This window comes from Neoarius graeffei, chromosome 3, assembly GCF_027579695.1.
Source record: "Neoarius graeffei isolate fNeoGra1 chromosome 3, fNeoGra1.pri, whole genome shotgun sequence".
Taxonomy (NCBI): Eukaryota; Metazoa; Chordata; class Actinopteri; order Siluriformes; family Ariidae; genus Neoarius; species Neoarius graeffei.
The window spans coordinates 6,653,953-6,679,443 of NC_083571.1; the positions used below are offsets into that span (position 1 = coordinate 6,653,953).

The following is a 25,491-nucleotide window of genomic DNA, read 5'->3' on the forward strand; positions in this document are numbered from 1 at the left end:
CCGAAAGGGAAAGGAGGTGAGCAAGTGGAAAACAAGAAGCCAGTTTTATTATTCTACTGGATTCACCGAAAAAGATTCAGAGTAAATTGCATCAGGGTAAAATGAATCAGGGTTAAGAGAATCAAAGTACGATGAATCGGAGTAAAAAAAGGAATCAGACTAAAATTAACTGTAGAATCAAAATACGATGACTCGAAATAAAAAGATGAGTGAAATAAACCAGAAAAAACGAGTCAGAGAAAAATTAATTGCAGTTAAGAGAATCAAAGTGGAGTAAAAAGAATCAGAGTGAAATGAATCAGAGAAACAAAATACGATGACTCGTAATAAAAAGGATGAGAGTGAAATTAATCAGAGAAAGATGAATCCGGGTAAAATTAGAGTTAACAGAATCAAAGTACGATGAATTGGAGTAAAAAGAATCAGTGACATGAATCAAATTAAAAAAAAAAATGAAATCGGAGGAATCAGAATGAGTATAAACATTACTCTGCATAAAAAGCCAGCTCACCGAAAGGGAAAGGACGTGGGAGGTGAGCAAGTGGAAAACAAGAAGCCAGTTTTATTATTCTACTGGATTCACCGAAAAAGATTCAGAGTAAATTGCATCAGGGTAAAATGAATCGCAGCTAAATGAATCAGAATCAAATGGATCAGACTGAAATGAATCAGAGAAAAATGAATCAGGGTAAAAAGAATTGGAGTGAAATGAATCAGAGAATCAAAATATGACGACTAACATTAGAGTTAAGAGAATCAAAGTACGATGAACTGGAGTGAAATGAATCAAATAAAAAAAGGAATCATATTTAAATGAATCACAGTAAAGTGAATGTGTGAAATGAATCAAATAAAATGAGGAATCAGAATTAAATGAATCAGAGTAAAATTAACAGGAGAATCAAAATACGATGACTCAAAGTAAAAAGGGTGAGAGTGAAATAAATCAGAAAAAAATTAATCCATGTAAAATTAATTAGAGTTAAGAGAATCAAAGTACAGTGAATCAGAGTAACAAAATACGGTGATCCGTAATAAAAAGAATGAGAGTGAAATAAATCAGAAAAAAGTTAAAATCAGAGAAAAATGAATCCAAGTAAAATTATTTAGAGTTAAGAGAATCAAAATACGATGAATCGGAGTAAAAAGAATCAAACTGATATGAATCAAATTTAAATGAATCACAGTCAAGTGAATGTGTGAAAGGAATCGAATAAAATCAGGAATCAGAATTAAATGAAATCAGAGAATCAAAATACGATGACTCAAAGTAAAAAGGATGAGAGTGAAATAAATAAGAAAAAAATGAATCCATGTAAAATTAGAGTTAAGAGAATCAAAGTACAATGAATCAGAAAAACAAAATACAACGACTCGTAATGAAAAAGGATGAGAGTGAAATAAATCAGAAAAAATGAATCGGAGTAAAATTAATCAGAGTTAAGAGAATCAAATGAAAAAGGAATCAGATTTAAATGAATCACAGTAAAGTGAATGTGTGAAAGGAATCGAATAAAATCAGGAATCAGAATTAAATGAATCAGAGTAAAATTAGAGTTAAGTGAGGCAAAGTCCAAAGAAACAAAGAATCAAAGGAAGGAATCAGCTTTAAATGAATCATAGTAAAAAGAATCAAAATAAAAACAGGAATAAGAATTAAATGAGCATAAACTTTACTTTGCGTAAAAAGCCAGTTTACCGAAAGGGGCAGGACCATGGCCAAAGTGGGAATGCGTGCGCGTGTGTGTGAGAGAGTGAAAGAGAGAGAGAATGAATACAAAGTGGAAAACAAGACGACGGCGACTATGGTCTCTTATCTGTGGGGGGAAAAAAAAGGATGCTTTTTTTTTTTTTTTTTTAAGTTTTACTGTTTGTCGCAGATCTTAAGAGTAAAAATTAGCTAGCTAATAGCTAACAATAACCGTACATTCTTTCCAAAATCAAAGTCGATCAGGACCGTCTGTGAGAGCGTGATGTAGAATCACAAACGAGTTAAACAGCGTGGTGGAAATCTGCGTCAGCACCAACATACAGTATACACACACTTGTGTTTTCGTTCCTATTTAATCGATTTTTTTTTTAACGTAACATTGCAGTATTGCTGGCAGTTTGTGACGCATCAGGATACCCATCACGTATCGTAGAAACACCTTCGAGAACGGTGCCATGATATTTTCGTCATATTGCCCCGCCCCTAAGTGAGAAGAAAGGTTTACCTGGTGCTGCTCTTCAGAGCCTGCGCTTCATCCAGAACCATGTACTGCCACTTGACCCGCTGGAAATACTTCACGTCCTGCACCACCAGCTGGTAACTCGTGATCACCACGTGGAAGGGTGCGTTCTGCGTGTACAGCGTTTTCTACATACACAGCCAGCGCAACATTGTTTACGATTTGCAGAAAGGTTGAAACTCGCACTTGGTTTTGAAGCCGACGACTCACCTGGCTCCAAAACTTTCTGATGACCTTCCGGTCGTGAGGGTTCCCCCAGTACGGCAACACCTGCGCGACAAACATTACTGCTCTGTATATTCACACTCGTTCTCAAACATCAGCATCAACAATACAACAGTGCCCCCTGCAGTCACTCCTCGGTACTGCGGATGTTTATTTGGATGCGTTTTTCATTCGGAACGTTAAACAGGTTTAAAAATAATAATAATAATAATAATAATAATAATTAAATAGGACCTTGTTTAAATAGTTATCGGGTTTGTAAATAGCGCCGGTTCAGTGGGTTTATGAAAAGCGGAAAAGCACAGCGAGCTATTTAAAGGTTTCCATGTGACTTCCTGTGCAGCTGCGACGCTCACCTTGAATTTAGGCACGAAGCGGGTGAACTCCTGGTGCCAGTTGTTGAGTGTGGAGGCCGGAGAGATGATCAAGAACGGACCCCAAATGTTGTCTCTCTGCAACACAGATGCACACAGAGAGAGAAAATAAAGCCAGGGCATAAGGGACATGAAGGAAAAGAGAGAAAAAAAATGTGAAAACAGGAAAGAGCGAACAGGAAAGTTTCCTCCGCAACCAAGGAGCAAGTCTGTCGCATCAAATTCCACTTCCTGTCTCGAAGGATAGACCGCAAGGATGAAGCGTGCAGCTGGAGAAGCCCTGAGCCTAAAGTTGAAGGATAATCGTGTGCAGAAAACCGGACGCTTTTTGGTCCGTTATTAAGTCTCTCAGTGTTAGTCCTGTAAAACCACACCACTGGATCCGTTACTGATTTAACTGTTACAATTAAAGCTTGAAAAGGGTGAGACGGGCGAGGGGTCAAATTAATGTCAATAATTAAGAATCTGTTCATTATTGTTACAGTGCAGTAACTAGATCATCCTCCACACACACACACACGGATGAGTCGGACCGAACCCTCTGCACGTGTGCGCTTCTCAAAAAGGCTTTAATGAAGTTAAGTTGTGGTCTGATCTCCTAAAACGTTCCTAGACCAGAGGAATAAACTGCTCCTGTTGCCATGGTGACCGGCTCTCGTTTCTCAGGTTCCTGTGGAAAGTACTCACCTCGGCCAGGTGGGCCAGCAGGGCGATGCTCTGGACCGTTTTACCCAGACCCATCTCATCTGCCAGGATGCCATTGATGCCCTGACACACACACACACACACACACAGGGTTAGAGACTGAGACTGAGCGCACACACACACACACACCTACCTCTGTGTATTTACCAGCACTGACCTGTTCGTAAAGGTTAGCGAGCCAGTTCATGCCCTTGAGCTGGTAGGCTTTGAGCTTGCCGTTGAAGATGGTGGGTTGAGGGATGTCCTCTCCAGCCTGGATGGAGGGATTAGACAGGCTGTAGCTCTCCCCGAACCCGGAGCCACACCCACCCGCCACGTGTAGAGAGGCACTGCGGCTGTCCTTTGATTCCTCGTCAAACTGCCTCGTCTGTGTGAGAGAGAAAAAACACGCACACACCAGTTATTCTTATTTTTGTGATTAAGTACCCTTTGTAGTAGCTCCAGGTACCTGTTAATCACAGTACAGTAAATTAGAGTACCTATTAGAATATGGATAGTAAATTATAGCGTACCTATTAGCAGGCTTGTAGTACTCGAGTCCGACTCGTGCCCTAATTTTAAGGACTCGTGACTCGACTTGGACTAACATGAGTACATTAACTGCATTCGGACTCGTAAACCGGAGACGAGGACTCGGGTTTTGTCTCCATTTTTTGTAACATGCTTTAATACAACCCCGATTCCAAAAAAGTTGGGACAAAGTACAAATTGTAAATAAAAACGGAATGCAATGATGTGGAAGTTTCAAGATTCCATATTTTATTCAGAATAGAACATAGATGACATATCAAATGTTTAAACTGAGAAAATGTATCATTTAAAGAGAAAAATTAGGTGATTTTAAATTTCATGACAACAACACATCTCAAAAAAGTTGGGACAAGGCCATGTTTCCCACTGTGAGACATCCCCTTTTCTCTTTACAACAGTCTGTAAACGTCTGGGGACTGAGGAGACAAGTTGCTCAAGTTTAGGGATAGGAATGTTAACCCATTCTTGTCTAATGTAGGATTCTAGTTGCTCAACTGTCTTAGGTCTTTTTTGTCGTATCTTCCGTTTTATGATGCGCCAAATGTTTTCTATGGGTGAAAGATCTGGACTGCAGGCTGGCCAGTTCAGTACCCGGACCCTTCTTCTACGCAGCCATGATGCTGTAATTGATGCAGTATGTGGTTTGGCATTGTCATGTTGGAAAATGCAAGGTCTTCCCTGAAAGAGACGTCGTCTGGATGGGAGCATATGTTGCTCTAGAACCTGGATATACCTTTCAGCATTGATGGCGTCTTTCCAGATGTGTAAGCTGCCCATGCCACATGCACTAATGCAACCCCATACCATCAGAGATGCAGGCTTCTGAACTGAGCGCCGATAACAACTCGGGTCGTCCTTCTCCTCTTTAGTCCGAATGACACGGCGTCCCTGATTTCCATAAAGAACTTCAAATTTTGATTCGTCTGACCACAGAACAGTTTTCCACTTTGCCACAGTCCATTTTAAATGAGCCTTGGCCCAGAGAAGACGTCTGTGCTTCTGGATCATGTTTAGATACGGCTTCTTCTTTGAACTATAGAGTTTTAGCTGGCAACGGCGGATGGCACGGTGAATTGTGTTCACAGATAATGTTCTCTGGAAATATTCCTGAGCCCATTTTGTGATTTCCAATACAGAAGCATGCCTGTATGTGATGCAGTGCCGTCTAAGGGCCCGAAGATCACGGGCACCCAGTATGGTTTTCCGGCCTTGACCCTTACGCACAGAGATTCTTCCAGATTCTCTGAATCTTTTGATGATATTATGCACTGTAGATGATGATATGTTCAAACTCTTTGCAATTTTACACTGTCGAACTCCTTTCTGATATTGCTCCACTATTTGTCGGCGCAGAATTAGGGGGATTGGTGATCCTCTTCCCATCTTTACTTCTGAGAGCCGCTGCCACTCCAAGATGCTCTTTTTATACCCAGTCATGTTAATGACCTATTGCCAATTGACCTAATGAGTTGCAATTTGGTCCTCCAGCTGTTCCTTTTTTGTACCTTTAACTTTTCCAGCCTCTTATTGCCCCTGTCCCAACTTTTTTGAGATGTGTTGCTGTCATGAAATTTCAAATGAGCCAATATTTGGCATGAAATTTCAAAATGTCTCACTTTCGACATTTGATATGTTGTCTATGTTCTATTGTGAATACAATATCAGTTTTTGAGATTTGTAAATTATTGCATTCCGTTTTTATTTACAATTTGTACTTTGTCCCAACTTTTTTGGAATCGGGGTTGTAATTTGGCATCAGATATTTACATCAGGCTTGTAGTACTCGAGTCCGACTCGTGCCCTAATTTTAACTCGACTTGAGCACTGATGACTCGGATTTTTTCTTTATTTTTGGTAACATGCCATAATAATTTGGCATAAGATATTTATAATCGACATTAATTTTTATACTAATTTCGTGCAAGAGTGTCACACCTGCGCACCTTGGCGTGCTCCGGGCAGCGCGCGCACCAAGCGGACTCTCACATGCGCCGTAAACAACTCGCACCTGCACAGGATTAAGGCACAATCAGTGCTGCAATATAAAAACTGTGAAAACGCATTCACTTTGCGAAGTATTGAGTTGCATGGCTGATACATTATCGAGCCTGATTTCCTGCCTTGTTTGTTTTCCTGTTACTCGTCTTTGATCCTGACGAGTCTACGATAGCCTGTTTGTGTCTCGCTCGGCCTATCGCCCGTTTCACCTGCCGTTCTGGATTGTTTATGTCTTCACTTGTATTAATAAACGCACCTTCTGCACTTCCATCCGTCTCCCAACCATCTCTGACAGAATACTTCACACTCCCTGATAAAGAGAAGCACATTCACCTGTTCAGGAATGAACTAACGTTAACGGCGCTAAAATGCCCGGAGACACGCCGCTAGGATTGTCCGCTTTGCTTATACAGACTTCTTGTGCAGTGGGAAAAATGCACTGCTGTGTGCTCCATATGTAGAAGAACTATCGAGGAGACGACGGGGACGACCTCGAACTTCAAGGAAGTGACACGCTGTGTTATTTGCCCTGTTGATAGTGGGCGGGGCTTGCTGAGTGATGAACAAGCTTTTTATCTGCAGCCTGTTAACTAAAACGGGGCAGTCGAGCAGGAACGTTAGTCCGACACAGCAGCAGAGACGCTTTCACATAAACGCAGCAACAGATGCTGTCAAAGGGTGCGGGTGGAGCTAAGGAAACGTGTTTGCTTACTCTGGCTTGGTGGATCTGGTAGGCTTCTTTGGCGTTCCTCAGGGCCTGAGATTTGTAGTATTCACTGTCTGTGGAGAGAGAGAGAGAGAGAGAGAGAGAGAGAATCCTTTATACAAGTCAAACTCTCCACTCACACAATCAGTGTGTTCACTTTTAATCCAACAAATAATTCTTTAACAACAAAAAAAACCCTGTTCTGTCTTAAAGGCATAAGGGGGCAAAATAAAAAATAAATTAATGGATAAATTATATATCGGCACCCCTTAGAAACTCTTACGTTCAATAATAAATGTGTTTAAACTGAAACTATTCCTGTCCAAGTAATATGGGATTAAATATTTTTAAAAGTATGCTCAGTAATACGGTACTGAATTAAAATGTTAAGAAGCTAAAGTTTATTATTAAAAGTGTTGAGTAGGTTATATCCGGACTTGGGCTGATGAAGGGTGCCAATATATATATATATATATATTTTTTACACTGCAGAATGAAGCGCCTGGCCTGTTGTTCTCACTCAGAAATGAGAAACAGATCAGGGGAGTGATGGAGGACGAGTCAGGCTGTGGGATCGTACCGTACTCCTCGTGGCCCACGTTGACCATCACCCCCCCGCCGATGTTGATCTGCCTCTGAGCGGCGCTCTCGTCCAGCTTGCTGAGGATCTCGTCCTGAGCGCTGTCCCCGCCCACACCTTTGTGTTTCCCGCCCATAAAGTGAGCGTACAGCTCCGTCTGCGTGATCAGGAAGTTCAGCTTCCTCTGCTGCCGCTTTGCCTGATGGCACAGGAGGAGGAGGAGGCTTAAATAATAAACTCTTTATTTACAGACGTTACAAAGTTAAACATACACACACACACACACACACACACACACACAAACACGTTAAGGAGATTCAGGTAGGGTGTTGAATGCCTTACTAAGATTCTAATGGAGAAATAATGATAATAATAATAATAATAATAATAATAATAATACATTATGAAAACATTAAGTTAATAACAGATCAATAATAATAATAAAAAAACAACAAGAGTAATAAGTTCATATTCATCTCATCTCATTATCTCTAGCTGCTTTATCCTGAATTATTAATAGTTAATAACAGTAATAATAATAATAATAACCAGAGTAATAAGTTAATACTATTGCTATAATTATTATTAGTAATAGTTAATAATAATAATAATAATAATAATAATAATAATAATAATAAACAGTCAGTTAATAATATTGCTGTAATTATTATTAACAATTAGTTATTAACTTTTTAACTTTATCATCAATAATAAAAACATTAATAATAATAACAATAATAAATATTGCTGTAATATTAATAATAAAGGTAATGCATTAACAGTAATAAATAATGCAATTATTATTAATAAAGTTAAGTTAATAACAGTAATAATAATACAGTAAGTTAATAATAATAAGTTTAACACTAATAATATTGCTGTAATTAATAATAAGGCAATTATTTTTATTAATAAACTTAAGTTAAGAACAGTAATAAAAGAGTAATACATTTATAACACTAATAATAATAAGTTAATATAATTAATAATAAAGTTAACACTAAGAATAATATTGTTGTAATTATGAATAATAAAGTTAACAGTAGTAATAATTAACAATAATAATAAGTTAATAACAGAGTAATAATAATAATAAACAGTCAGTTAATAATATTGGCGTAATTATTATTAATAATAAAGCTAAAAATGTAATAACTATGAATAATAAAACAGTAATAAGTTAATAATAATAATAATAATAATAATTATAATATTGCTGTAATATTAATAAAGGTAATACATTAACAGTAATAATAAATAATGCAATTATTATTAATAGTTAAGTTAATAGTAATAATAAAGTTAATAAGTTTATAACTAATAATATTGCTGTAATTATTATTATTATTATTATTATTAATAATAATAAATATGGCAATTATTTTTATTAATAAACAAGCTAATAACAGTAATAATAAAAGAATAATACATTTATAACACTAATAATAATCATAATAAGGTAATAATATCATTAATAATAAAGTTAACACTAATAATATTGTTGTAATTATGAATAATAGTTAATAACATTAGTAATTAACAATAATAATAAGTTAATAACAGTAATAGTAACATTTTGTCCACATTATTATTATAATTATTGTTGTGTTCTTTCACATTATTTCTGATTTCTTCTGTATTTTTTTTTGTGATGGAGCTGTGCTACATTCTGTGTGTGTGTGTGTGTGTGTGTGTGTGTGTGTGTGTGTGTGTGTACCTCTCTCATCTCCTCGTCCAGTTTGCGCTGCTCTAAAGCCTCTTTCTCAGCGCGTTTGCGATGTTCTTTCTCCACCTTCTCGTACTTCTTCCAGTAAAGCAGCATCTCCTTGGTGAGGCGTCGAGCTCGAGGCAGCGTCTCCTTACAGTTCTTCTGCGCCTGGATCGCTGCTCGACGCACCTCACGCATGCACTGGTGGGCCAGCTGGACACACACACACACACTTAATATCCTCACAAGCAAAAGTACTGTTCGTAGAATTTTTGGTGAATTAAAATAAAATGAAGCACAAAAAGAGGTAAATAAATACAAAGACTAGAAATATTATGGTGTTAATTGTGTCACAAAACAACATGAACGTTAAGAAGCTTAAAACATCTAAACTAACATTATTACATGTGAAAATATCTGTTAACTGAAACACCAATAAATACAAACTAGAAACATCCTTTATCCTCTTTTTCTAAGAATACAAGAAAATGTTCAGGTGTAAAAACAAACATTCATGAAGTTTAATAATATTTGTTTATATTAATTATCAATTTATTAATATTATTAATGATTAATAATAAATGTGAATGTTACAGAACACCAACAAAAAAAAACCTAAAAAAATTTTAAACTGAAAACAACTGAGTAAAAATTTTAATAAAAAGCACTTTAACTTTTTTATTCACATTCCTTTTTTTAAATAAATCTGGTTTTAAAAAATTTAAGATTTTAAACCACAAAACATCTTAAACATCAACCCTTCACTTCTCTTAAAATATTTGTTTTTGACTGATTAAAAATAATTGTTTTAATCTGTTATTGTGTAGAGTTGTAAAATGAACGTTTTCTTACAAAAATAATATAATAAAAAACGAATGGATAAATAAATAAACAAACAAACAAACAAACAAACTGGGGAAAATAAGCTCAGTAGCGCCGTTACCTTTTTGGCGTTGGTTAACATGAAGTTCTTCGCAGAGGCTTTCTGCTTAAAAGCCTAAAATAAAAAATAAATGAATAAATATTTGTAGTGTTGATTGTTAAAAGAGTACATGTAAAGAAAGGAAGATTAATTTGAGAGAAACGGTCGTACTTTGGGGTTTTCCTTTTTGGCGATCGTCAGCCAGACTTTTCTCCGGCGTGCGTTTAACTGCTCGATGGTCAAGTGTTTCTTCTTGGTCATGGGCAGAGATGCATCATGGGAGAACTTGGCGAATATTTTGCTGACGTAGGGCCGTCCCTCGCCGGAGAACTCCTCGCTTCGTTTCTTCTTCTTTTTCATCTTCTTTAACTTGGCTGTGATGAAATAAAGGAAGAGGTTTAAGTTTTAAATCGGATGTGTCACACGGAACATTCGGGAAGATCTGTTCATCTCGACTTTACCTTTAAATTTCTTCTCCTCTTTAATCTTTTTCTTCTTGGGCCCCAGTGCGTGGCGCTGCTGCTCATAGAACGGGTCCTGAGTGGAGAGGAGACCGGCGCTGTAGTACTGATACTGCTGCAGCTGTGAGAGAGAGAGAGAGAGAGAGACAGAGCGCAAGAGACACAGAGAGCGAGAGAGAGAGACAGAGAGAGCACAAGAGACAGAGAGACCGCAAGAGACAGAGAAAGAGACAGACACAGACAGAGAGGCACAGAGAGAGACAGAGAGAGCACAAGAGACAGAGAGACACAGAGAGAGAGCAAGAGAGACACAGAGACAGACACAGAGACCGAGAGAGAGAGAGCGAGCAAGAGGCACAGAGAGAGACAGAGCGCAAGAGACACAGAGAGAGAGAGAGAGAGAGAGAGAGAGAGACAGAGAGAGACACAGAGACACACACAGAGAGAGAAAAAAGACACAGAGAGAGAGCGAGAGACAGACACCGAGAGAGAGAGAGCAAGCAAGAGATGCAGAGAGAGACAGAGCGCAAGAGACACAGAGAGAGAGAGAGAGACAGAGAGAGCACAAGAGACAGAGAGACACAGAGAGAGAGAGCAAGAGAGACAGAGAGAGCGTAAGAGACACAGAAAGAGACAGACACAGAGAGAGAGGCACAGAGAGAGCGAGAGAGAGAGACAGAGAGAGCACAAGAGACAGAGAGAGCAAGAGAGACAGAGAGAGCGCAAGAGACACAGAAAGAGACAGACACAGAGAGAGACACAGAGAGAGACACAGAGCACAAGAGACACAGAGAGAGAGAGACAGAGACAGACACCGAGAGAGAGAGAGAGCAAGAAATGCAGAGAGAGAGACACAGAGCGCAAGAGACACACAGAGAGAGAGAGAGAGAGAGAGAGAGAGAGAGACAGACAGAGCGCAAGAGACACAGAGAGAGAGACAGAGCACAAGAGACACACAGAAAGAGAGACAGAGCACAAGAGACACAGAGAGACAGCACAAGAGACACAGAGAGACAGCGCAAGAGACACAGAGAGACAGAGCGCAAGAGACACAGAGAGACAGAGCGCAAGAGACACAGAGAGAGAGAGAGAGACAGAGCACGAGAGAGAGAGACAGAGCACAAGAGACACAGAGAGAGACACAGAGCGTGAGAGAGACAGAGAGAGCACAAGAGACAGAGAGAGAGCAAGAGAGACAGAGAGCGCAAGAGACAAAGAAAGAGACAGACACAGAGAGAGCGAGCAAGAGACGCAGAGAGAGAGAGAGACACAGAGCGCAAGAGACACAGAGACACACACAGAGAGAGAAAAAAAGACACAGAGAAAGAGAGAGAGAGAGCAAGAGACGTAGAGAGAGACACAGAGCGCAAGAGACACACACAGAGAGAGGGAGCGCAAGAGACACAAAGAGAGAGACACAGAGCGCAAGAGATACACAGAGAGAGAGGGAGCGCAAGAGACACAAAGAGAGAGACAGAGCGCAAGAGACACAGAGAGAGAGAGAGACAGACAGAGCGCAAGAGACACAGAGAGCGAGAGAGAGACAGAGAGAGCACAAGAGACAGACAGAGAGAGAGAGCAAGAGAGACAACAAGAGACAGACAGAGAGAGAGCAAGAGAGACAGAGAGCGCAAGAGACACAGAGAGCGAGAGAGAGACAGAGAGAGCACAAGAGACAGACAGAGAGAGAGAGAGCAAGAGAGACAGAGAGAGCACAAGAGACACAGAGAGAGAGAGAGACAGAGAGACACAGAGAGAGTGAGAGAGAGACACACAGAGAGACACAGACAGAGAGAGACAGAGAGAGCAAGAGACACACAGAGAGAGAAACACTTTTTATAATAATGCTGACTTTATAACCAAATGTGTGCGTCTATCAGTGTTGTAGTCGAGTCACTAAACCTTGAGTCCGAGTCCCCAGTGTTCAAGTCGAGAACAAGACTCCACCCGCACCATGTGACGGTGTCTGTTTCAGCGCTGTTAACGTTAGTTTGTTCCTGAACAGGTGAATGTACTTCTCTTTATCAGGGAGTGTGAAGTATTCTGTCAGAGACGGTTGGGAGACGGATGGAAGTGCAGAAGGTGTGTTTATTAATACAAGTGAAGACGGTAAACAATCCAGAACGGCAGGCAAAATCGTAAAACGTGCACAAACAGGCTATTGTCGACTCGGCAGAATTAAAGACGAGAAACAGGAAATCAGGAAACCAAACCAGGAATTAAGGCTCGGTAATGTATCAGCAACGCCACTCAATACTTCGCAAAGTAAGTGTGTTTTCACAGTTTTTATACTGGCGCCCTAATTGTGCTTTAATCCTGTGCAGGTGCGAGTCGTTTACGGTGTGCGTGCGAGAGTCCGCTTGGCGTGCTGTCCAGAACGCGCCCGAGAGTCTATCTGATGCACGCACCAAGGCGCGCAGGTGTGACACTCTTACACAAAATTAGTACAAAAATGAATGTCGATATAAATATCTCATGCCAGATTATTATGGCAGATTACAAAAAAATATAGAAAAAAAATCCAAGTCCGAGTCATCAGTGTTTAAGTCTGAGTCGAGTCACGAGTCTTTTAAATTAGAGCACGAGTCGGACTCGAGTACTACAAGCCTGGTGTCATATATGTTCAAGTGTCAGGTTTGGTTTTTTAACAATAAAATCACAAAAATGAAAAATATAATAATAATAGAAGTAAATAAATAAATAAAAATGCATAAAACAAGAAAGCTTACAGATGCAAAAACAATTTTTTGTACACTGAAATAAAATAAACCACAAATTCTACTAGAAATACTACTACTACTAAGAGGAGAATAATATTAAGATATTACCTCTAATCTCAACATTTCTATAAAACCACAAATCACGCTCAGTAATTCATTCTCTGCGTTCAAATTTATTTTTAATTGATTTTTTTTCTTGATTTTTCCCCTCATTTCTAACGTTCCATCACAACTCAGTCCTGGTTTAAATATATCAATTTCGCCAGATAAAGTATTTATTTTATTTGTCGTCCATCAGCAAAGGCACTTGAACATGATTTAATTGTTCGTCGAGTCACTTCTCCTCTTCCAGCTACAAGTACTGAACACTAACGTACACAAAAACTACGCAGAAATAAAACCAAACAGAGAAGAACACGCGGGAGAAACGAATGATAAAATAACAACAGCCTACACATCGATGAATAAATAAACTCCAGTGGAAGAACACTGGTACCTCACGGTCGGCCCGAAACTTGCTCTGGTGCGTGCGGGTGAACTTGTGCAGCCTCAGCATGTCGTGGAGCTCCTCTCGGGTCAGAGAAAAATCCGAATCGTCCGAATCCGTATCTGAATCCGTGCTGTCGTCGCTTAGCAACACGCCCTGATGACAGGAAGAGAGAAGAGACAAACAATATAGTATAATATACTGTAATCCAGCAGGAAAGAGAGACGGCGCCGCGTTTCTTCGTCCGGTAACTCCGGCCGAGGCGGCTGAGAAAGGTTCAGAGTCACTCAGGTGATTTAAATCACGAATCCTTTAGAATTTTCTATATTTCTGCATAAATATGACCTAAAACATCATCAGATTTTCACACAAGTCCTAAAAGTAGATAAAGAGAACCCAGTTAAACAAATGAGACAAAAATATTATACTTGGTCATTTATTTATTGAGGAAAATGATCCAATATTGCATATCTGTGAGTGGCAAAAGTATGTGACCCTTTGCTTTCAGTATCTGGTGTGACCCCCTTGTGCAGCAATAACTGCAACTAAACGTTTGCGGTAACTGTTGATCAGTCCTGTACACCGGCTTGGAGGAATTTTAGCCCGTTCCTCCGTACAGAACAGCTTCAACTCTGGGATGTTGGTGGGTTTCCTCGCATGAACTGCTCGCTTCAGGTCCTTCCACAACATTTTGATTGGATTAAGGTCAGGACTTTGACTTGGCCATTCCAAAACATTAACTTTATTCTTCTTTAGCCATTCTTTGGTAGAACGACTTGTGTGCTTAAGGTCGTTGTCTTGCTGCATGACCCACCTTCTCTTGAGATTCAGTTCATGGACAGATGTCCTGACATTTTCCTTTAGAACTCGCTGGTATAATTCAGAATTCATTGTTCCATCAATGATGGCAAGCCGTCCTGGCCCAGATCCAGCAAAACAGGCCCAAACCATGATACTACCACCACCACCATGTTTCACAGATGGGATAAGGTTCTTATGCTGGAATGCAGTGTTTTCCTTTCTCTAAACATAACGCTTCTCATTTCAACCAAAAAGTTCTATTTTGGTCTCATCTGTCCACAAAACATTTTCCCAACAGCCAACAGTTTTCCACTTTGCCACAGTCCATTTTAAATGAGCCTTGGCCCAGAGAAGACGTCTGCGCTTCTGGATCGTGTTTAGATACGGCTTCTTCTTTGAACTATAGGGTTTTAGCTGGCAACGGCGGATGGCACGGTGAATTGTGTTCACAGATAATGTTCTCTGGAAATATTCCTGAGCCCATTTTGTGATTTCCAATACAGAAGCATGCCTGTATGTGATGCAGTGCCGTCTAAGGGCCCGAAGATCACGGGCACCCAGTATGGTTTTCCGGCCTTGACCCTTACGCACAGAGATTCTTCCAGATTCTCTGAATCTTTTGATGATATTATGCACTGTAGATGATGAGATGTTCAAACTCTTTGCAATTTTACACTGTCGAACTCCTTTCTGATATTGCTCCACTATTTGTCGGCGCAGAATTAGGGGGATTGGTGATCCTCTTCCCATCTTTACTTCTGAGAGCCGCTGCCACTCCAAGATGCTCTTTTTATACCCAGTCATGTTAATGACCTATTGCCAGTTGACCTAATGAGTTGCAATTTGGTCCTCCAGCTGTTCCTTTTTTGTACCTTTAACTTTTCCAGCCTCTTATTGCCCCTGTCCCAACTTTTTTGAGATGTGTTGCTGTCATGAAATTTCAAATGAGCCAATATTTGGCATGAAATTTCAAAATGTCTCACTTTCGACATTTGATATGTCGTCTATGTTCTATTGTGAATACAATATCAGTTTTTGAGATTTGTAAATTATTGCATTCCGTTTTTATTTACAATTTGTACTTTGTCCCAACTTTTTTGGAATCGGGGTTGTAAATGTCGTGGTGTTTTTGGCGCACGGCACGTCAAAGAAAGGAATAAATATGTATCATAACTGCGATGCGTCTCTTATTATTGTTCTCACAAAAAGGTCACAAGACAATGCAGCGAGCATCTTACTGAGGTAAAAAACACGACACAAAACAATTCGATGCTTCGTTCATATTATTAATATTATTCAGGGTGACTTTGTGCCCTGGGAAATATTTTTAGGTAGTGACTAAATATCTATATATGAGCTGCGTGTGTGTGGAGCTACCTTCAGCCATTTCCTGCTCTTCCTCAGCTTGGAGAAGTTGTACAGACTGGCCTTGTCTGCTTTGTGCTCTGTAGAGGAGATGATGAGATGGGTATAAACATGAGATGAAGGACAAAAAAAAAAAAACGCTGAACGTGTGAGTCCGAGTTTATAAACCTTTATGTATAGTGAAGGTGTTGATGTTTACCCTGAAGCAGAGCCCCATTCAGAGTACTGCACTCCACTCCTCCTCCTCGTGAGCTCCTCACACCCTCGTCAGAGTCAGACGCCTCCTCCTTCACCGACAGCACCGGGGCGTGAGGGTTCGAAGGGGCCAGAGACGGGCCTTCACCCAGACCATCATCACTGTCATCACTGAAACACGCACGAGCATCAAACTTCAAGAACTCCATTATTTCTTAAAGCTAGACGGCCTTTCAGATTTTTCAAGTGCAGGTCATAAAAAGAACTTTCCCCGACATGCAGTTATTTTTGTTTAGTGGACCGAAAGCTACTGAATTCAAATTACAGACTTCCAGTTTTATTTGTTTTTTTTTTAAATAGAACAATTCATTAATTTATCTCCACGTGGCCCGAAATCCTCTGCTATTTTTTCTTGCTTCACCATGACCCAATATAAGATACTACATCATGCATGACATCACATCACATGGTGGGCTTTCCCTGTTCATGCAAGGCATTGTGGGATACAAATTCGAAACAGGAGAGAAAAATGGAGGACGCGAGTGTGGGAATGAAACGTGAAAGAGTGACTACAGTAACGGAAAGAAAGCAAGAAGAAATATATATGTTATTAACCAGCTGGGAGGTCCGTATGGTGAAATACCGTGACCGAGGTCTTGAAAGTACTGAGCGAGGCCCTCCGGACCGAGGTCAGTATTTAAGGCCAAGGTCACGGTATTTCACCATACGGACCGACCTTAAGCTGGTAAATAATATATTTATTTTTTTCTTTACCAAATTCTAACAGAAAACGAGAGCGCCCGAAAGGGAAAACCGAGCCGAGCCGCCATTTTGAATCCTCATTCACGGCTGTAATGCAAATGGCTTCCTCCTCGGTATACAAGTGCACTTCCATGGCAGGAAAAAAAACTACATTTTGCTGCCTATGTCGTCCCCTATTTATACAAAACTGAGTCATTCAGGATTCAGCCATGTTTTTGCTCGGCGTTAGCAACAGTTAGAGGTTTTTAGCTTTCTCCTGAAATGTTTTCTTTTATTTCTTCTTCCTCAGGGTAGTAAAACTCGCTTTCGCTGTGAACACTGTCGTTATTGCGATCCATGCTGTAAAATTAATGCGATTCTCCTGAGAAATGCTGGCAAACATTTATAAGATTTTTGATAATCTTATAAAAAAAAAGATAAATCTTGACAAAAAATGCTATTACGTTTTTTGTTGTTGTGAAAGACCGAGTCGCCAGAGGTCCGTAACCGGGGTCCGTAAAGTAGGATACGGACCCGCTCGCCAGCCAATCAGAGCGCAGGATTTGGACGGCGAAAAAAATAAATCTCATTATCTTAGGTGTAGCAGTGGGTTTAAAAACAGGCTGATGAATCTATGGACCAGTTGAATGAGGACTTATTGTTGAGTCTTGAAAATTAAGTGACTTGTAGGTAAAATTCGGTGTTTAACAACCTGTTAAAAATACACCAGAATGCAGGAAATGGCATCTAATTAATTAAAAATTTTCTGGGGGAGGACCCTCGGACCCCCCGCCAAACAATAAAAATGCTTCTGACGCCCCTGGTGAGAACCTTGCGGAAGGCGACCCAAACCACGTCGCCCAAGCTGAACAGTTCAAAGGTAATTCTACCAAATACTAACCGAGTGTGTGTAAACTTCTGACTTTGCTGAAATTAATTTTAAAAAAAAGTGTGTCTTTTTTTCTAAACTGTATTTAATACTGATGGAAGGAGTCTCCAGTGTCGGAGCGCTGTAAGAGTCAGGAAGCTTTCTTTCCGAGATCTTCAGGACGAGAGTTTGCACTTCAAACCAGACACATGACGAAAGCGCGTGGACGCTAAACACTAAACGGATAAAATCTATCCCGCGTTGTTCTTTAATAAGTTAAAATCCGGAACCGTCGGCGAGTCGCAGTGGTGCAAAAGGAATAAAACACTCTGGTGACAGGAAACATTAACTCCGCTTCACACTCCACGCTAAATACTGTCTTCTGATTTACTTTTTTTTTTTTAAATATTCTGTATTTTAAACGCACTTTTGAGTGATGAGGTGAGTGTTTTGGTCCAGGTGTGTGCATATACAGCTCTGTGGGTGAGCAATTACACTATTATCCTGTGTGTGCATGCACACGAGAGAGATCTAAGATCATGAATATTTAAATTTAAGACTGATTTGTGTGTTGAACATTAATCGTTATGGATCAGTGGGCAATCTGGAACGTCCACTAGGTGATCAGAGCTCGTAACTGGATTCTCACACACACACGTACCTGGAGATGTCTCGGTTGAAGATGGCGGAGGAGTGTCGGAGGAAGGCGTCGAGGCGGAGCGAGCGCTCCAGGTGCTGCAGGTGCAGTGGTTTGGCCAATTTGAGGCAGGTAGAGGCTCCAACGCCATCCTGCTCCGAGGCCATAAGGAGACAGAACCGGTCCTGAACCCAACAGGGCTCTCACTGCACAAAACACACACACACGAGGAGGAAATAAAGACTAAGAGAGGAACACGACAACGACATACAAGACCGATTAAAAAAAAAAAAAAGACTCTTTTTAACAGTTTGTTGGAAAATTAAGGTTTCTTAACTACTCTCATCAGGATAAAATACAGAACCGTGAAGGTTTTCTTTATTTTTAAATAAATATTCAAGCCACAAAAATGAAAATTTATCTAGGTTCCAATTACTCCAACGAGATGGTTTGCTCAACCGCATTTCCATGAAACTTGGTGGAAAGATGGAACATGGGCCGAGAAAGACCTGATTAAACTTTGGAGCGGATCTGAGTCATGGGCCAGATCCAGAAAGCTAGTTTGCGAGAGACAGTGTTTAGTGGTTTGGCTTGGTGGAAAGATGGAACATGGGCCGAGAAAGACCTGATTAAACTTTGGAGCGGATCTGAGTCATGGGCCAGATCCAGAAAGCTAGTTTGCGAGAGACAGTGTTTAGTGGTTTGGCTTGGTGGAAATCTGCGCTCAACGATGCAATACACCTTACAATCCAGTAGACGGCAGTAAAGCTCAATAGTGACAAATAGGAGTGTCATATCACACGAATATATCTTTTTTTTTTAAATATCCATCTGTAAAAATGTATAGATCATTCTTTGAGGCTAATATGCATTTTTGGGGTCAACGCTTTTCTAGGTTCATTTCCACTCCGGTTAAACATAACCAGAGAATTAAACAGACCAAATACGCAAGCGTGCTCGACGGTATTTCACATCTCACTCCTATTGAACCGATGTCGAATCAGAATCCAATCAAATCAGATTGCTCTCGTGACAAAACATAACCAGTGTAGAAACACGATCACTCTGTATCACCATCTACATTCGCAGGTCCCAGTAACCCTCTGGGAGACACACGTAGGCACAGAATCCTCATAGTTTTGGAAATATATCCAGACATACGGTCTAAAGTGGTTGTGGTTGTCGATTCGCATCTCACAGAAGAGTCGACCGTTGTCGTCGCGGAGGTCTGTGCGGATTTTTCTATCATATTTAAATAACGCTTTTTATAATCAGCTTCACAATTAAAAATTCCACAAATTTAAGAATAATCATTTTTTAAAAATGCTTGATTGCACCTTATTACTTTAAAACAGCCTGTATTATCATCTCATATCACTTTAAATGTACACATCATGGTGAAGATTTCTGTAAATAAATGTTTGTTTCATGTTTCTGGAAGGAAGGAAGGAGTCTCCAGTGTCAGTGCTTTGTGGAACTTCAGGTTTTCAGGAGTTTACGCTTTGTATGATCTCGGGAACATGACGAGCTGTGATTCTGTGCGTTCCCCCCCGATTAACGGTAAGAGAGAGAATAAAAAGAGTCTGATGAGGGAAAGACTATTTATAGCTGCTATAATGCAAGTTATAACTTGTTTCATAGAACATTAACTCCGTCATTCTTTAACTAATTAAAACGTCCACGGTCACAAATTGCTGTGCTATAGAAGGAATAAAACACTTCAGGGTTATCGGAAAATCATTCGGTTTGGAAAGGTAACAGTGAGTCTGCTTCACTACACCATGCTGTTGCTGATTAGTTTACTATAACAGCATGACGCAGTGTTTTATTCTTTACATCATCAATCAATCGATCGATGAAGACTAATATAGCAAGAAAATGTAAGTCTGGGTGTTGAAGAATAAATAGTTATACCTGTGGGAAATGGGTCTACAGTAATATCCTAATTATAAGCTACGAACCAAGTCGTGATTTACTCCTGAAAAGAAAACTTAATCTAAACACTATGTGCCGATATTATCACCTGATATGAGATAACACCAGATAAATCAGCATCGGTGTTTATAACAACTGATAAATGATGATTAAAAAGAGAAACCGATGGAAGATGGATCCTTCGACCATGTTCTGAGGATTGTCAATGCACAATTTGTCCACTAGAGGGCACGCTGCAACGCCACTGTTGGCAATACACGCCACAAATCCCAACAATCAGCTGACCCAAGCAGAGTCGAGCAAATTAGCTCACAATATATTATATATTTTTTTTATTTATAGTTTGATGTTCATATGGCAGATCCATAACACACACAATTTCCTTTATTCATTAGTACACTGCAGTTTATAATGTATCTGACTGTATTTTTATAAACCTGACATTTATTAAAACTCGAATATATTTTGCTGTACCTTTGCTCAAAGTACTGTAATATTTATGATAAAACTTTTATTTTTAAACTCCATGATGTCATTTTATCTTGGTGAGGTCTCTGAAACAACGACACAATAAATGTTCAGGAAAATCTGTGCGTTTTTTCTGGAAAGAAAAAAAAAATTATATATTGCCCGAGATCATTATTGGATTTTTAAATCCTCCTCAAATACTGAAACTGGTCTCAGTCTTAAAAATCCGATGGTATATTTTCAGAGATTCTAGTATTCATATCAAAGGTGAAGATGCAAAAAGAAAGGATTGGTCACTTTTTGGTCATCTTTCATGCTTCAGAAAACATCTTAAATATTATTCGATATAGATTTGTAATTGTATTTAATGTGGCATGTTTATGAAAGGGGGCTACTGGGTTACATCTCTATTTTGGTAAGGTGTTGGTTTATTATTGAAAATTATGTTAACTTTGGTGTGCAGAAACATTGATCTGACTCCAACTAGTGCTGAACCGACTCTGAATCACTTGAATCGACTCTCTTTTGGTAAAAGCACGGAAATTGAGAATCAACTTTTTTTTTTTTTTAAGAGAATAGACTCCCTGCTCTCATAGAACTACATGAGTGTCTAGAATCGGAGAATCGACTCCCTGCTCTCATGGAACCACATGAGTGTCTAGAATCAGAGAATCGACACTTTTTATGGTGATTCGACTCCATGCTCTCATGGAACCACATCAGTGCCTAGAATCAGAGAATCGACTGTCTGTAAGAGAATCAACTCCCTGCTCTCATGCAACCACAACAGTGCCTAGAATCAGAGAATCGACTCTTTTTAGGTGAATCGACTCCCTGCTCTCATGCAACCACAACAGTGCCTAGAATCGGAGAATCGACTCTTTCTAGGTGAATCAACTCCCTGCTCTCATGTAACCACAACAGTGCCTCGAATCGGAGAATCGACTCTTTTTAGGTGAATCGACTCCCTGCTCTCATGCAACCACAACAGTGCCTAGAATCGGAGAATCGACTCTTTGTAGGAGAATCGACTCCCTGCTCTCATGCAACCACAACAGTGTCTAGAATCGGAGAATCGACTCTTTTTAGGTGAATCGACTTCCTGCTCTCATGCAACCACAACAGTGTCTAGAATCGGAGAATCGACTCTTAAGGTGAATCGACTCCCTGCTCTCATGGAACTACATCAGTGCCTAGAATCGGAGAATCGACTCTTTAGGTGAATCAACTCCCTGCTCTCATGGAACCACAACAGTGTCTAGAATCGGAGAATCGACTACCTGCTCTCATAAGCACAACAGTGCCTAGAATCGGAGAATCGATTCCCTGCTCTCATGCAACCACAACAGTGTCTAGAATCGGAGAATCGACTCCCTGCTCTCATGGAACTACATCAGTGCCTAGAATCGGAGAATCGACTCCCTGCTCTGATGGAATCACACCAGTGCCTAGTATCGGAGAGTCAACTCTTTTGTAAGAATCGACTCCCAGCTTTCACGTTGTATCTAAACTACATTAAAACACGAACTGTTACAAGTAAAAATTAATCAGTTCTTCAGTCATGTATAGATGTATACACATTATATTTGAGCCAAGCTAGGAAAATAAACCGCGCAAAGCACACTTATTAAACTTGGAACTGTGTCATTTAGCCGATTAGCTCACGGTTGAGGCGGAGCTAGCCGATTAGCCATGATGCTAAGCTAGCTCGATGGGCTAGTTAGTTAGCCAGGCTATGTTTAGCTAGCTAATCCGAGTTTAACGTAAGATCCGACACTTTGACACACAGGTTAGCCAGTTAGCATAATTTGAACGAAATAACGTTAATAACGGTCGCCGCTAAACAGCGAAGTTTTGAGTCTCCACTCCGCTAGCATAGCACACACAGCTCGGCTAGTTAACCTTCAGTAGTTAGCGTTAGCCAGAAAGCTAGCGAAATCGCTCCTGGAGGTTTTGCCTCGCATATTTTTTTGAATAATTCAGACAAGGCCCTGTGTCTTTAAGGCCACATCCACTGGGGCAAATTATATAAACTGGGCGACTACTTTTATTCATCATTTTAAGGTTTCTTTTTTATTTCCCAGCCCGCCCGGATGCTCGTGCACGCGGCTGTGTGACAGGCAGGCAGGGAGAGGAGAGGACCAGGCCACTGCTCCGCCGATTCCGCTTCTCTAAGTCTTTCTCCCTCCCGGCCATCTTACCCCCAACGCTCCCCCACCGTGTCCCACATAAACGCAGCCTCACCTCGTCGCCCCGTGTCCCCCCTGTTTTCGCTCCGTCTCCGCTGCTGCCGACTCACAGCGCCGCTCTGTCTCCAAAATGGCGCTTGTGAACAAGGAGAGAGACTGAGGCGGTGGACTCGGCAGCAGCAGAGAGGCGGCCACTTTCAGTAACACAGCGAACAGGGACAACGGCGCCATGGCGAGGACGGAGCACCGAACAGGCATTCATAATCAACCGCCGAGCACCTCGAACGACCAGATTATTAATTTACACACAAAACTGCAGCATGATCCTTTCTCCACAACAAAACACACTAATTATTATTCAAATATAAACATCAGAAATACGATTTCCGGTCAGATTTCCGCTCTTTAACAGCGATACAGAGTTCCGCAATCGATTAATGACGCCTTGTAGACTCACAACTCCGCCGATGTGCGCGTGACGTCATCGTCACTGCTTCCAAATCTCGCGTGATTTCGCCAGATTCCTTGTGTTCGTTATAAACTTCTTAGGATTTATTATTTATACACGATACTTAAATTTAATTAAAAAAAAACCTCACGTGATTCTACAAACAGAAGGAAACTTGAGATATACACACTTCTTATAATATTTAATAAATCCAAACATAGCCAGGAAAATAAAACACATTAGTGTTAATCATTAATCATGTCTCGATAATCATTTTTACGATATATATCGCGATATGATGTCATGTACGATATCATGATATCAGAGTTTATTGAAAACATTTGTTTTGGTTGGCTTATTAGTGCTTATGAACCAATCGAATAGAAACTAAGGAATCATATAATTATTATTAGTGAATTTGAATTTATGATATATTTAGTACGTTAGTTTTTTCTCATTACGTACATTTATCTTGAATATCTTTTTTAAATATAGGATGTTATCGTAGTTATTATTGGATATTTCACAATAGGATGTTTTAATATTTATAGTTTTTCCCGTCGGTCATATTTTATGTTGATTTTAATCTCGTAATGTGCATTTGATCATATTGGTATGTAAATTTGCGCTATAGAAGCATGAAACATTATTAACATTATTACGATATTACAGAATATTATCAGGACGATACTATCTTATCTTCTTCCATCCATAAGGGTTTTATTTCGATGAAAAGTCACGTTTGTGAACTTCCAGAATTCTTTTCACATAAATTAAAAAACAGTAAGATGCACATTCTCTTCGCAAGTTATTTTGCTCCTCACTATAAATATGATGTTATTTTTAAAAAGCCAGGCTGTTTATTTTTATCGAAGTAAAGTTAGAAAACAAGCTGTGGTAAATCATGCAAATAAATTAAAAATGATTTGATCAGTTCAGTAGGGGCAGGGACTAAAAGATTACAAGTCAAATAAAATGAGGCGGCTGCAGTATTTTGAAGTGTTGACGACTGTCGTATGGGCCGTGTGTGTGGCAATTCTAATAAAATGTCATCGCAAAAAAACCCCCAAATGAATATGCACACTCTAAAAATGGATAAAAATCTTATAATTTATCTGGTAAAATTAAATAATTCAGCCAGGAACACATCGACGCATCAGTACATAATTTTATTTTTAATAGTAGTACAACTTGTCATACTTTTAATGTGTTATAGAACTAATATAAATGTATTATTCTAAATTTAATATATAATACTAAAATGAATAAATAGTAATAAATTGGTGATTGTAATAATTTGTCATACGTTTTAATTACGTGGGAATATTTAATTATATAACTAATACCCATCTTATTAAAAGTTTATAATACTAAAAATATATTTTTTAAAATACTACTATGACAAAGAAAAGGAGTAGAAGAGGAATGAGGAGGAGAAAAAGGAGTAGGAGGAAGAAGTAGGAGTCGTCGTCGAAGGAAGAGGAAAAGGAGGAGTGAAGTAGGAAGAGAGGAAGAAGTAGGAGTTAAAGGAGAAAAGAAGGAAGAAGTAGGAGTCGAAGAAGGAGGAGTAAAGTAGGAGTAGAAGGAAGAGTCAAAGAAGGAGGAGGAGAAAAGGAGGAATCGAAGAAGGAAGAGAGGAAGAAGTAGGAGGAGAAAGAGGAGGAGTTGAAGGAGAAAAGGGGGAATCGAAGGAGAAGGAAGAGGAAAAGGAGTAAAAGTAGAAGGAGTAGAGGGAAGAGAGGAAGTAGGAGGAGGAGTTGAAGGAAGAGGAAAAGAAGGAGTAGAAGGGTGACTTAAAGGAGAAGGAAGAGAGGAAGGAGGAGGAGTAGCAGGAGAAGAGAAAAAGGAGTGGTAGAAGGAAGAGGAAAAGGAGAAGTAGGAGTCAAAGAAGGAGTAAAGTAGGAGTAGAAGGAGAAGGAAGAGTCAAAGAAGGAGGAGGAGAAAAGGAGGAATCGAAGAAGGAAGAGAGGAAGAAGTAGGAGGAGAAAGAGGAGGAGTTGAGGGAGAAAAGGGGGAATCGAAGGAGAAGGAAGAGGAAAAGGAGTAGAAGTAGGAGTAGAGGGAAGAGAGGAAGTAGGAGGAGGAGTTGAAGGAAGAGGAAAAGAAGGAGTAGAAGGGTGACTTAAAGGAGAAGGAAGAGAGGAAGGAGGAGGAGTAGCAGGAGAAGGAAGAGAAAAAGGAGTGGTAGAAGGAAGA

General features: G+C 39.8%; 1 protein-coding gene across 5 annotated transcripts in view; it reads right to left on the reverse strand.

Moving 5' to 3' along the window:
• Positions 1 to 23,281, reverse strand: part of ino80 (INO80 complex ATPase subunit) — a 119,185-nt gene extending 95,904 nt beyond the window's left edge. For 2 of the 5 annotated variants that reach the window (XM_060916313.1, XM_060916315.1), the window contains exons 1-16: positions 22,903 to 23,281; positions 18,280 to 18,461; positions 16,014 to 16,180; positions 15,827 to 15,894; positions 13,658 to 13,804; positions 10,442 to 10,562; positions 10,152 to 10,354; positions 10,002 to 10,055; positions 9,068 to 9,271; positions 7,351 to 7,549; positions 6,777 to 6,844; positions 3,693 to 3,902; positions 3,518 to 3,598; positions 2,813 to 2,908; positions 2,442 to 2,501; positions 2,217 to 2,359 (exon numbers count right to left, since the gene is read on the reverse strand). In XM_060916313.1, coding sequence (XP_060772296.1) covers positions 2,217 to 2,359; positions 2,442 to 2,501; positions 2,813 to 2,908; positions 3,518 to 3,598; positions 3,693 to 3,902; positions 6,777 to 6,844; positions 7,351 to 7,549; positions 9,068 to 9,271; positions 10,002 to 10,055; positions 10,152 to 10,354; positions 10,442 to 10,562; positions 13,658 to 13,804; positions 15,827 to 15,894; positions 16,014 to 16,180; positions 18,280 to 18,422 — 1,964 coding nt within the window. In that variant the 5' untranslated portion in view covers positions 18,423 to 18,461; positions 22,903 to 23,281. The remainder of the gene's footprint in view (positions 1 to 2,216; positions 2,360 to 2,441; positions 2,502 to 2,812; positions 2,909 to 3,517; positions 3,599 to 3,692; positions 3,903 to 6,776; positions 6,845 to 7,350; positions 7,550 to 9,067; positions 9,272 to 10,001; positions 10,056 to 10,151; positions 10,355 to 10,441; positions 10,563 to 13,657; positions 13,805 to 15,826; positions 15,895 to 16,013; positions 16,181 to 18,279; positions 18,462 to 22,902) is intronic. The other 3 variants (XM_060916311.1, XM_060916314.1, XM_060916312.1) reach the window with 2 other exon arrangements.
• Positions 23,282 to 25,491: the final 2,210 nt, after the last annotated feature.